The sequence below is a fragment of the Apodemus sylvaticus genome, chromosome 3 (genome assembly GCF_947179515.1).
Source record: "Apodemus sylvaticus chromosome 3, mApoSyl1.1, whole genome shotgun sequence".
In the NCBI taxonomy this organism is placed as follows: domain Eukaryota; kingdom Metazoa; phylum Chordata; class Mammalia; order Rodentia; family Muridae; genus Apodemus; species Apodemus sylvaticus.
The window spans coordinates 99,662,614-99,676,600 of NC_067474.1; the positions used below are offsets into that span (position 1 = coordinate 99,662,614).

At 37.7% G+C, this 13,987-nt stretch overlaps 1 protein-coding gene across 6 annotated transcripts in view; it reads left to right on the forward strand.

The window, feature by feature from the left end:
* Dennd4c (DENN domain containing 4C) overlaps positions 1-13,987 on the forward strand; it is an 85,343-nt gene that overhangs the window by 22,332 nt on the left and 49,024 nt on the right. For 5 of the 6 annotated variants that reach the window (XM_052176706.1, XM_052176705.1, XM_052176708.1 and 2 more), the window contains 5 exons: positions 1,308-1,477; positions 6,782-7,020; positions 9,209-9,275; positions 10,442-10,500; positions 11,862-12,006. In XM_052176706.1, the coding sequence (XP_052032666.1) occupies positions 1,308-1,477; positions 6,782-7,020; positions 9,209-9,275; positions 10,442-10,500; positions 11,862-12,006 (680 nt within the window). Of the gene's footprint in view, positions 1-1,307; positions 1,478-6,781; positions 7,021-9,208; positions 9,276-10,441; positions 10,501-11,861; positions 12,007-13,987 lie in introns of those variants that run through there. The other variant, XM_052176710.1, reaches the window with a different exon arrangement.

A 13,987-nucleotide genomic window follows, 5' to 3' on the forward strand; every position in this document is an offset into this window, starting at 1 on the left:
ACCTGCGTCTTTACTTCTTACATTTCCCTCTCTTATCTCTGTGTGTCTGATTTGAAAGCACGTTACTTGCCAGGAAAGGTGGACTTGCTTCCTTTCTCTCTTGTTGCAAAGAATCAGCTCTATGGAGGAGAGGAGGGCCTGAGAAACTTTTCTGCCATGAAGTTTTTGGGAAATCTATCGCCACATTCTAACTGAACACTAAAGTGTCAAGGGCTGTAAAGATTTAAGTGTGACTTCTTCATCCCACTGGTATGGTGGGATAAAATCTGAAAATACAGGTATGCTCCAGTTGTAAATAGCAGATACTGGAATGCTTCTTTGTGAAAAGAAGCAATGTCAATTACTTTTGCTTATGCAGTTTTTGATATGAAATTTTATTTTAGGAAAATTAGGCAACTTCATATCTGAAAACTCTCGTCCTCATAATATCACTTATACTAATGAATTAAACCATTTACTTTATATAAAACAAAAGCAACAATTAATTGGAAATTCAGAATCATATTGTTGTGTCTATAATACACGATAACCTTGAAGTTTTTTTCTTTGAAAAGGGACATGGTACCAATAGACAATCCTCAAACCTAAAATATTTACAGTAAGTTTGCAAAAGTATTTAGAATCTGAATTTTACACATAGAATACAGAGTTTTAGAGGCTGAACTTCCTCGTTTTTAGCTTGGAAGTAGGCTGTGTGTTGGTGCCATTAGAGGCTAGATAACTGGCCAGCGGTGCGCGGCTCCTTTGCCAAGGGCTCTGTTAGGGCACTCAAGGCTGCTTGTTCCTTGCCCACCTTCCTGGGACTCCCATACTCTACCCCGGTGAATGCTGTTCACACCATAGCTTTCAGTACTCTCTCACATTTAAGAAATGACATTTATCTCTTCTCTGAATTTTTCTTAAAGATTACCTGAAGTAATTAAATTTACCTTAATCTTATCATTCTTTATAAGGTATTGACATACTTAGGGAAAAATATGTTGATTGTTGATCAGATTGACTGAGTTCTTTATTAGTATCTTTATTTTATTTTATTTTTTGGTGTTTTGAGATAGGGTTTCTCCATCTCATGGAGCCCTGGCTGTCCTGGAATATTTTACATTTTATGTTGTAATTATAAGTTTAAGAATAACATATATAAAGGATAGGTTGGCTTATCTTCATTTCTGCCATAGAAAAATTTATTTAAAAATTTTATACCAGTATTTCTAAGAAATTTGATATTATAATGTTATTAAGTATGTATCATGAATAATTTATATAAAAGTGATTTTTTAAAAAAAGAAATGTTATCTGTTCTTTGAAAGGTTTGATTTTTCGATATCCAGAAGAAGACTATGAGTCTTTTCCGCTCTCAGAATCTGTGCCGCTCTTCTGCCTTCCTATGGGAGCCACTATTGAATGCTGGGATCCTCAAACCAAATACCCACTTCCTGTTTTCTCAACATTTGTCCTGACAGGTTCTTCAGCTGAAAAGGTATATTTTGTGTCTTATTGATAAAACCTGTTTTGTCCATATTTTAATGTTGTAAAGTGGTTCATAGATGTTTCATTTGAATGTTAGGATTATTTGGATAAAAGATATTACTATTATTCCCAGTATAAAAGTAAAAAATAATCAGTCCCAAAGTATGCACAACCCAGTGAACTTTTATACAGATAGAATTAGCAGACTTTGGGTCAGGTTGATTGTAGTTTATGATTTTTAAAATTTATTTGCAAGCTTTTTAAAAATAAACTTTACATTTTTTTTTTAAATGTCATGAAAACTGTGATTGGGAGGCAGACTGGTAGGTTCAGAGAGATCTGTGAGTTCAAGGCCAGCCTGATCTACATAGCGAGTTCCAGGATAACCAGAGGTATATAGAGAGAGCCTGTCTCAAAACAAACAAACAAACAAAATTAGTAGACAGAAAAAAACAGATGACTTGCCGGTAGTGGTACATGCCTGTAATCCCAGTACTCGGGGAGGCAGAGGCAGGCGGATTTCTGAGTTCGAGGCCAGCGTGGTCTACAGAGTAAGTTCCAGGACAGCCAGGGCTATACAGAGAAACCCTGTCTCGAAAAACCAAAATCCAAAAAAAAAAAACAAAAAATAAACCAAACCAACCAACCAACCAACCAAACAAACAAAAAACAGATGACTAGAAATTGGGAATGGGATCTGTAAAATTAAAAAAATAAATGCAGTTAAAATTTATTGACTTTGATTTTGGTTTTTTGAGATAGTATCTTACTATGTAGCTTAGAGTGACTTCATTACATGAATCTTCTTGCCTCAGTCTCTTGTGTTAAATTATAGGCATGTTCTACCATGCCTAGCTTTAAGCAAGTGGTTTCAGCAACATACATATCCAATATTCAAAGGGAGAATTAATGAAGAAGAAGGTAGACTTTCTAAAATATAGCACTGAAAAGGGCAGAACATGAAATTCAAAAATACAGCAGATATGACCGGGCATAGTGGTACACACCTTTAATTCCAGCACTTGGGAGGCAGGTGGATCTCTGAGTTTGAGGCCAGTCAGGTCTACATAGAAATTCTGTCCTAGCAGGGGACAGTGGGACCTTGTCTTAAACAAAAAAGCAGATAACAAATAAAAATATAACATGTAGAGTTAGAAGGTTCAATAAATGAATTTCAAAAGAGTAGACTAGTAAAGATTACATTTTTAGTGCCTAGCACTTAACCTGGGTACTGCGGATCTGCTGAGCTCAGTTTCTCGTGCTTGTGTGGCAAGTGCTTCATTCACTGAGCCATCCTCCCAGTATCTGTTCACTTTTGAAAATAGTGGCTCATGTTGTCTGTCTAGATAGAGATGTTACCAAGTCATCTGGACATAGGAATTGATTTCTGGGATGAGGTCAGACAAAAATAAAGATTGGTATTCTGTTAGTGAGATGGCTATAGTTCAAACCATTAGAGAATGAGCTATTCCCAATAGAATTAGCTGAAAAATAGCAATATTTAAATGATGAGCAGAATTTGGATCTACTGTGGGAAAGAAAGAAGTTAGCAATAAAGTGTTTACTCTCATACCAGAGAAGTCAAGATTTTGAAGATAGGATTATCAGTTTTAATTTTGTTGTAGAGAAGAAAAGGAGGGAAAGCACTGAAAGTGTTTTTGCTAGGTCATTATTGGTAATCTTGATGAGGATTGTTGTGGTTGGGGGGAGGTGAAAATAGTTACCTAACAGAACATGGCTGTTAGCCCGCCACAGGTGCTTCACCGGGCAGCTGAGGACTAGCAGAAGTTCAGGCCACATAGGGACTTATAATTTCAGATAACTGGAGAAAAAGGGAGAATAAAGAGTTCAGATGTGACAACAACCAGGTAGAGATTAGACCGTGTGACCTAGAGCTTGCTGTGGGCAGCCTTGTGTTGTATTACCATCACCAGACAAGCAACCAAATCACATGCTAAACTCAGATTCTACCTCAGGCCTCATCTTAAGGACCGAAAAGTATAAATCTCTTAGAGGACTGGCCTTCTCTCTAATGATAAAATTTTAAAGAAATATTTTACAAGAAACTATTGGGGAAAGTCTTCGTGCATGCCATTGAATTTACTACTATGACACCAAAAGGTCAAAACAAAAAAGAAATGGCTAAATTAGATTTTGCCAAAATGAAAACTGATCTGTCAGAGAAAAATATATGAGTGGCGCACAATCACAGTTCTAGCATTTGGACAAGGACCCCGAGCCTCAAGTTTGAAGCTAACCAGGATTACATGAGACTACCTCAAAGCAAACGAAAAAGCCCCAATATTTTAAGAGCAGGAAAGAAACCACAACTGACAAGAAGGGAGAAAATATTTGTGAAATATATATCTTAGAAAGCTTTTATTTTTTCTGATGGGGCTTTAACTCAGGGGTCTCTTTGCAGGCAAAGTATTCTGTTTATACCCCTAACTCTTAAGTGTTTATACTCAAAACATGTAAACACACCACCAACAAAGTCTTGACCATCCCAATTCAAAAATGGGTCAAAGGACTGTGTCTAAGCTTGGTTTCTGTTATTGTGTTAAACACCATGGCCTAAAGCAACTTGGGGAGAAAATGGTTTATTTCATTCTACACTTCCAAGTCACAGTCTGTCATTGAGGGAAGTCAGGGCAGGAATTGAGGCAAGAGAGACTAGATGAAAATGGTTTACTGTTTCTTTCTCCACCAGCTCATTTTCAACTACTTTTTAAAATAGTCCAGGCTCACTTTTGTAGAAATGGTACTGCCTACAGTAGGCAGGGTCTTGAGACATCAATTTGTATTCAAGAAAATGCCACACAGTTATGGCCACAAGCCATTGTGGTAGAAGTAGTGCTTTAATTGAGGTTCCAAACCTCTTTTCAATTGTGTCAGGTTGACAACCAAGATTAATCATTATAGGCTTACTCACAGTTCTATTGCTGTGAAAAGATACCATGACCAAGGTAACTCTCATAAGAGAAAACATTTGATTGGGGCTGGCTCACACTTTCAAAGGTTGTTCATTATCATCATGGTGGGAAGCATTCTCCATGCAGGCAGACATAGTGCTGGAGAAGTAGCTTAGAGTTCTCCATCCTAACTCATGGGATGCAGGAAGAGAGAGACAATGGGCCAACTTGGGCTTTTGAAACTTCAAAGCCTGCTCCCAGTGCAGCATTTCTTCCAACAAGGCCACACCTCCTAATCCTTTTTCTTGATGACTAAACATTCTAATCTATGAGCCTATAGGGCCGTTCTTATTCAAACCACCACACAGACTTAAATAGACATTTCTCCAAAGAGACATAAATGACCAGTAAGCTTGTAAGAGATGCTTAACTTCATGTAATTTGGAGATACAAAGTTATGGTAAAGTGGCATTTCACATCTATTAGGTTGGCTGTTGTAACAGCAAAAAAGTCAGAAAGTCAGTGTTACTGAGAATATAAAGTGGAACCTTGAATCCTGTTTGTATGAACAACAGATTGGCAGCTTTTTCAAAAGGAAATAGAATTACTTGATGAAATTCTATTCTGAAGACTGTATACAGAGAACTTGGGACTCATTGAACCTAGGGACTCAGAAAGAACCTGGATGCCAGTATTCTTACAGTATTATCACAGTGCAGGTGTCCACTGACGAGTGGAAGGAAAGTAGAATTTTTTCATATATTTTATAGAATATTACTCAGCCTTAAAAAGATAAAATTCAACTACATGCTGTAACATGAATGAACTTTGAAAACATGCTAAGAAAAAGCAAGACACAAAAAGAATAAATACTGCTTGTAACTATAGTAGGTACCATTAGAATAGGCAATTTTATTGAGACAGAAAGTAGAATAGAAACTACTAACGATTTGAATTAGGAGTGGGAAAAATGGAAAGTTATTGTTTAAGGGATACAGAGCTTCTCTTTAGTGATCAAAAAAAAGATTTTGAAAGTGGATAACAGTGATGGTTACACACTATTGTGAAGACTAATGCCACTGAGTTGTATTCATAACAGTAGTTAATATGTCCAGAGGTGAGGGACACCTGCCTTTAACCCCAATACTCAGGTGGCAGAAACAGGTGAATCTCTGAGTTTCAGATGAGCCAGGGTTATGTATCTTAAGAGAAAAAAAAAAAATTAATGTTGGCTGAAGGGATGGCTCAGTGCTTAATTTCTCGTCTTGCAGGTATGAGGACCCATGTTTGAATCTATAGAGCCCACATAAAGTCAGATTTGGTAGTACATTCGGTACCTCAGTGTTCAGGGGTAGGGTGGGAAGCAGGAACAGGAGAACCAGAAGTTTGTTAGACTACTTGGCTGGCATATATAATGGCAAGCAACAGAGACCCTGTGTCATGATAGAGAGAGTTGATATATGTGCCATGGCACATGTACCTGCACATGTAGATACATTTAAAGAATACAAATGTGACCAACTGTATGTTTCTGTATACCCGGTGTTCTGAAAAATGGCATACAAGCAAGTACAAGTTCAGTGAGGTCCTTAGCAGACTCTGCTAGGTATTGGCTAAAAATACAGAGTGCTTAAAAGTGAGAATAAGTCAAAAGGGTGCCTTTAAAAAAAATGCATGTGTGAGTGTAGGAATACATGTGTTGCATATGCCTGTAGAGGTCAGGGGCCAACTTTTAGGAGTCAGTTCTCTCCTAGTAGGCGTTTGGCAGTTTGGACTCAGAGTGTCAGGCTTACAAGATTAAATGTTGTGTCGGCTAAGCTGCCCCACCTGCATAAAAGGTTGCCCTGTCCTCTTTTTCTATTCTATTCTATTCTATTCTTTCCTATTCTGTTCTGCGTGTTTTTTTGGAGACAGGTTTCTCTGTATAGCCCTGGCTGTCCTGGAATTCACTCTGTAGACCAGGCTGGCCTCGAACTCAGAAATCCGCCTGCCTCTGCCTCCCAGAGTGCTGGGATTACAGGTGTGCGCCACCACCGCCCGGCCTGTTCTGCGCTTTTCTGTTCTCCTCTTCTCTTCTTTCTTTTTGTAGATAATATATGTTTAAAATATTTAATTACACTGTGTGGGAGGATCTAGATGGATTTGCATCAAAATCTGGTTGAGTTTGGGTTGAAATATCTGGTTGAGATATTTCATGTTATTTATCTGTTTGGTGTGTAGTCCCAGAAAATATTTGTTTAATAAAGATCATTGGGTATGAATGCTACGGGTAGATTGGTTGCCTAAGATGCTTGGGGTTTGGTGTTTAATTTCCAGCATGAAATATAAAAAGTGAAAAATGCAGAGAAAAAGATGACTTTTCAAAAACAATCTCAAATCTTACAGCAGTTCTTTGACTGTAGGTGTATGGAGCTGCCATCCAGTTTTATGAACCTTACTCTCAAGAACTGCTAACAGAGAAACAACTTACACAGCTGGGCCTGCTGACCCCCGTGGAGAGAAAAGTGGTCTCCAAACCCATCAATTCAAACAAGTGCATTTGTTTGCTTTCACACTGGCCTTTTTTTGAAGCTTTTAAGAAATTTCTTATGTTTATCTACAAAGTTTCTGTGTCTGGACCACATCCTCTTCCCATTGAAAAGTATGTATAATGAAGAGGAGTCATGTCTATGGAAATCAGATGTGTAATGCGCATTTCATTGTTTATATAACTTAGCAGCAGAGTTGAAAGGGAAGGAGAGTCACAGTCACCTTAGCTTAGCTTACTCTCTTTTCACCTGAGTCGTTGAATTAGGAACTTGAAGTTGGAGCATGGCCTTACGATGGTTTAAGAATTCTGGTGAGGAGTTAACTTGCATAGATGTGTGGGGTTTTCCTACTTGTTCTTTGGAAATCAAGAGAATGAATGTACACGTGTGCTTTGTGTAAGTAGTCAATACAAGATCTAGTTATAATAAATGTTCATCTCTAAACTAATGGGGAAATTAGAAAGATAAATTAACTGATTTTAAATGTGTCATTTTATCATGAGGCAGAATGCTTCATAATTCTCTTTGTCATGGACATGTTTTATAAGGAAGGAAAATAGATGTGGAGCTATGTATGAGGATTGGGTTTTGTTTTGTTTTGTTTTGGGGAGGGTTGTTTTGTTTTGTTTTCAGACAGGATTCTCTTTGTAGCCCAGACTGACTGCAAACTCCTGGGCCTCTTTGTTTCAGAGTTCAGGGAATTTATAGGAATGCATGGGTCTTTTTTTTTTTTTTTAAGGCCAAGAGGGATGGTTCAGCAGGTAAGAGTACTTGCTCTTGCAGAAGACTTGGGTTGGATTTCCAGCACCCTCATGTCAGCTCACAAATTACTCATAACTCTAGTTCTAGAATATCTAACACACTCTTCTGACCTCCACATGTAGTGTACAGACATAAACAAAACATTCAGACATAAAATTAGTGGGTGAAATAAATGAATAAATAAAAACTTACTATATACATGCATTTATATATGTGCACACATGTGTATAAACCACCAAGGCACACAAATAGAAGTAAGAAAATAACTGAGTGTCACTTCTCCTTCCACCATGTGGGCTCTGGGAGGATCAAACTCAGCTTGTCAGGCATGGTAGCATATACTTTGACTCCCTGAGCCGTCTCTCTGACTCATGTTTATTTATTATTGTATCTAATAAAGACTTTAGTAACAAACCAAGAAAGGTTAAGAACTTTGTGTAAACTCATCACAAAATCAAAATTTAGTATAAAAATAGGATTTCTGCTTTTTCCCCAGAATGTAAGTTAGTGGTTTATGGTTTTACATTTAATTTTTGGTTGTCAGATTAATTACATTGAAGCGAAATTTAACATTGGTGGTAAGTAAGCAAGCTTATGGACAACTGCGATTCTGTGGTTTCTGCAGTAGACTCAGACATCAGTGATATGATCGTTGTTCTTCTCTTAAAGTAATGTCTCCATTCTGCCTCTCCCAAGAGCATAGGCCTCTAGAGAAACTTGAAAAACATTGTTTGTAAGAAGAGAAACAGCATTTAGGTATTCAAAGTTCAAGTAGTAAATCTAGAATTAAATTTCTTATTTATACTTCCTTATATTGGCATTGATAAGCAAGTCTATAAAAACAACTCTTGTTTATTTTTATTTTTTAACACAGGGTTTCTCTGTGTAGTCCTGGCTGTCCTGGAGTTCACTCTGTAGACTAGGCTGGCCTCGAACTCAGAGATCTGCCTGCCTCTGCCTTCTGAGTGCTGAGATTAAAGGCATATACCTCCACTGCCTGGCAAAAATAGCTTTTTAAAAAGCAATTATTTTTATTTGTGTTGTGTTGATGTTCATATGTATGTATACCATAAGCATGTGATTACCCATGGAGGCCAGAGAGGAGCGGAGTCCCTGGAGCTGGATCTACAGGCTGTTGGTGAGCCGGTGGGACTTAACTCAGGCTCACTGCAGGAGTGGAGTCAGTCTTAGCTCTTCTGTATTTTAATAGAGCTGCTTTTATATTATTGTTTTCCTGATGAAAATAATGGTTTTTGTTTGTTTATTAGATAAGGTCTCACTCTGTAGTGCAGGTTGGCCTAGAACTCACTAGGAAGCCCAGGCTAGTTTTCAACTTGTAGTAATCCTCTTGCCTCAACCTTTTAAGCACCAGAATTACAAGAACCCACCAGTATGCTTTACAAAAGTTTATTCTTTAGCTCAGTTTTAAATATATGTTTTTTTCTTTTGGGGTGATATATAGTGGAATGAAAGTCTTGCTAAGATCTGAGATACATTTAAGAAAAGTAACTATGGTATTCATTTTACAATCTTTTTTAGGCATATTTCACATTTTATGCAAAATATCCCTTTTCCTTCACCACAAAGACCAAGAATCCTCGTACAGGTAATGAAAAAGTCTATTCATGTCAGTTTGTGCTAAGTTCTTTGAGTGTGAGATAAAGCAGTATGTGTGTTTGAAGTTCTGACTATTCTTCATTGAATATTCTTTCCTATTTGGTTTTTAGACTCCAGGTAAATAGAACTGGAGTAAATATAACTTATAATTCATGGTATTGTTTTCATTGGTTCATGTGCGCCCTTTCAATAGTTAAATTTAATAATTAAACTCATAACAAAATTATGTTATGGTTATGTCCTTAGCTTCTGAGTAACTGATAATATATAGTATTTCAATATTTAAATTTAAAATGTATTTGTGGGGCGGTGGTGGCGCATGCCTTTAATCCCAGTACTTAGGAGGCAGAGGCATGCAGATTTCTGAGTTCGAGGACAGCCAGGGCTCTACAGAGAATCCCTGTCTCGGAGGAAAAAAACAACAACAACAACAAAAAAAAAACCAAAAAATCAAGATTAAAATGTATTTGTGAGGAGGGAAACTAATACAGCTTATAACAGTACTTTCAGACTGTTCTGAATTACCTGCTTCTTTCTCAGACCTAGGTAGTGACAGGCCTAGGTAGGTGCACAGCTTGTGACACTTACTATTTAGAATCCATACAAACAAGAGTCCAGAGATTTACTGCTTGGCTGTAGGAATGAGATCAGGTTGTTATGGAAGTTGTGAAATATTTAGCTTTCTGTTTATTTACTGTCTCTTCCTGAATCACAACAGTTTACAAACTGGCACTTAGTAGCATTATAATCTAATGAGACAATCTGTTTAATATTCTTCTAAGATATTATCTATATAGCAGGACTAAGTCACAAACTGTTGGTCTTGAATGTATTTCAGTTCAGCAAGTATTTGTACTAGACAGTTACTAAGTGTTGAACTAAGTGTCTTGAATGAATAAATTCGAAGCTCTTATAAAAATTATTCCAAAATTTTAAATAACTGCATTTAACCTCCTAACTGGGTTAAAACTCAGTTATTAATTTAAGAAGAGCTGATTTAAAAAAAAAAACCTCAGTATTTATAGTTATCATTTACATCTCAGTGTACCTTAAATTACAGACCTTTCTGAATATTAGCAATTTTCTGTTTAGCTCTTATCTAAATATTGAGACTATAAAATTGCTTTGGCTAATTTGTCTTTTTGTTTGTTTAAGCTATCAGTCCACGATGCATTAATATTATCACAACCAGTGTCCACACCTTTACCATTAAGGTAATGATGGTTTGCTTATTTGTTTGTCTGTGGCTAGAACCCAGGACGTTATATATGTTGGGCCTTAGGAGCCACACCCTCATCCCATTTTATAATATTTAAAATGTTATTTTTATTTGCTTAGAACAAAATATTTTAAAATATGCATGGTACAAGCTTGTAATCCTAGAATCTTGGAAGACTGAGGCAGATGAATTGCAAGTTTAAGGCCAGCATGGGCAACTTAATGAGATCCTGTCTTAAAATAGAAAACTACGGGTACATGTAGTAGCTCTGTGATAGAGCACTTGTTTAGGTTACACGAGCCCTGAGTTCAGTCTCAAAAAGAAAACAGGTCAGAATACTTTAGAGGCAGGATGACACTAGGTAAGATAGGGTATCACTTAGTATTGCCACCCTTGATACCTGGGTGGGTGGCGTGGCTAATTTAGTATGAAGGCACTTTGAGACAATTGCAAGGCTCAGGAAATGATTTAGTAGGTGAAGCTTTTGCCCTGCAAGTTTAAGGATCTGAATTTTGGTCCACAGAACCCATGCTTGTAGAAAGCATGTATGGGTTGTACATGCCTGTGATCCCAGTAGTGGGCAGACAGGAAACAAAGACAAGTGAACCCTAGAAATTACTGTCTAGCCAGATAGCCCACTTGGTTAAATTCTAGGCCAAGGATAAACTCTAAAACAAAAGACAGCAGGTGCCAAAGACCCAACACCTGAAGCTGACTTCTGACCACCACATGCATGTCCACATGCATCATGCACAGGTGTTCTACAAAATCCAGTTATAAGATCTAATGCAGGAAGTGCTTCTTTCTCATCTCTTCTTCCTACTTTCAGTTTGTAAGTCATTGCTCACAGACCTGCATACCCTGTTGCTACTTTTCATCTGCGTCACTAATCCAGCTACTCTCTGGACTATTTCGTTAGTAGCCTCTTGTTTATTGATCCTTTTACTGTTAGACCTTCAGTTCTTTATCTACCTGCAGCCAGTATATCCTCTTATGAATATGAGTTTGAGTCATTCCTCTTTACTATAATCTCTTGTTATTTTCACATGCTCCCTTATTTTGACTTTCTTGGATTATGACATTAGCTTTTTCCTGCTTCAGAGTTTTTATATAATGCTGTCTCCCATCTCCATTATACCCCTCCCTCTGTTCCTTTGAACTCAGCTCAGATGTTTGAACTTGAGAAAATCTTTAATAATGTATATTTGAATCATACCATATACTACCTCATTAAATTAGTTGCATTCTGCTAAGTTATGAATTGAAATTAACATCAGACTCTTAACCTGTTTATTAAATAAATCTTGATATGTTTTAGTAAAGTAGTTCCCAATCCTTTCTTTCTCTGTTTTCTAGTGGAGCCAACTTTAGTTCCTTGCTGATGAATCTGGGTCCTGAGAATTGTGCAACCTTGCTACTTCTGGTTTTACTTGAGAGTAAGATTCTGCTGCATTCTCTCAGGCCAGCTGTGCTGACTGGGGTAGCTGAGGCTGTTGTTGCTGTAAGTATAGTTTTCTTTTAGAACAGAATTACTACTAGAGGGTTTTGTACTCTTCTTCAAAGAAGGCAACTTTGCAAAGTCCAGCCCAGTCAGTTTGATATGAATGTAATTTGAGTGTATGAAGAAAACAAAAGTTTGAGGGAAAAAAAAATGTCAGTTTGTAATTTTTAACATTTTAGTGTTCTCCTAAGAGTAAATACTCATTACATAACAGTAAAACTTGTAAGTGGAGCCTGGCAGTCTCTACCCATAGTCTTATGTTTCCTGGGATGACACAAACAAGGGTCTTGTCATCCTAATGGAGAACCCAGAAGACACTAAAATAATGAATCTCCCAAAGTCCAAATTGGAATCCGGTTGTTGTATTGAGATTGCTCACAAGGATATCGATGAGCAGTTACACAGAGGAGCAGGGACAACTCAGATGTAGCTGCGTCATGGAAATGCTCCCTGGAGCCTAAATGACGACTCATGGATGCTGGAACTGTGGCAGTCGCTGTGGGACTTGCAGGCATCTCAGTAGGTCAGAGTCTTTCCAGATACTGAGGTGCTACAATTATTTGCTGTTCTTAGGACCTAGAAGAGGGGCCTTATAAATTTGAGTCAAGTTTCCCAGACTTGTTAGTTTAATTTCTTAACTCTCTGCTTTTTCAAGAAGGGAATGTTTCAATTTGAAGAATGTTGCTACACAATATCATAGCACTTAGGAGGCTGAGGTAGAAGTGTGTGTGTGTGTGTGTGTGTGTGTGTGTGTGTGTGTGTCAAAATCTTGCCTCAAAAAAAATATAAAAAAGAAATAAACCAGAACACTAATGAAACTCTAGTTGATTTTATTTTAAGTTATACAAATTATTACATGGTTAATTTCTAATTTTAACTTTTAACTATTGTCTCTCATTTTATATATATGGCTTTATTGTTAATAGGATAATATAAAAATGATTTGCTCTTGGGTAAATCACAAATGAAGTCAAATTGTATTTAAAACACTGTAATGCCTTTTTACCACACTTAGAAATCAGGTCATAGTGAATTTTGTGTTGCTGTGTGTGGCTGTATGCACATGTGCGTGCACATGCCTCTGCATTCATGGAATGCCAGGATTGCTCTGCGGGTGCTGGGATCTGAACATCAGCTTCCATGGTTCCGCAGCAAGTGTTCCCTAACTACTAAGTAATCTCTTTGGCCTTTGTTTATTTTGCTATCTATTTAATATGTGTTTGTGTCTGTCTGTCAGTCTGTCTGTCTGTCTGTCTGTCTGCATACATGAGTGCAGGTGCCTGTGGAGGCCAGAAGAAAGCATTGGATCTCCTGGAGATGGAGTTTGAGTTTCAGGTGGTTGTGAGCCATTAGATGTGGGTTCCTGGAACTAAATTCAATTCTTGTTCAAGAGCAGTACTCACTGTTGAATGCCAAGCCATCTCTCCTATCCCTGTTTTTGTTTTTGTTTTTGTTTTTACCAGTTCTTCTTTTTTTTTTAATTTTTTTATTCGATATAATTTATTTACATTTCAAATGATTTCCCCTTTTCTAGCCCCCCCACTCCCCGAAAGTCCCGTAAGCCCCCTTCTCTTCCCCTGTCCTCCCTCCCACCCCTTCCCACTTCCCCGTTCTGGTTTTGCCGAATACTGTTTCACTGAGTCTTTCCAGAACCAGGGGCCACTCCTCCTTTCTTCTTGTATCTCATTTGATGTGTGGATTATGTTTTGGTTTGTTTTGTTTTTTTAAAGAGAGGTTCACATTCAGCTAAAGTTGACCTGGAACTTACCTATCATGTGGGTGGTGTAAACTTTCTTAGTTCTCCTGCCTTAACTGTCCGTGTTGGGATCAGAGGTGGAAGCTGCCATGCCCAGTCACCCTGCTTGCTTGGGGTAGAACAGACGGGCCAAGTCTGGCCTGCCAGTTCATGTCTGCCAGGAGTGTATGACTAATAGTTTTATAGGAACAGAGGCTACCTATTGACTTACTACTTGTTACTGTT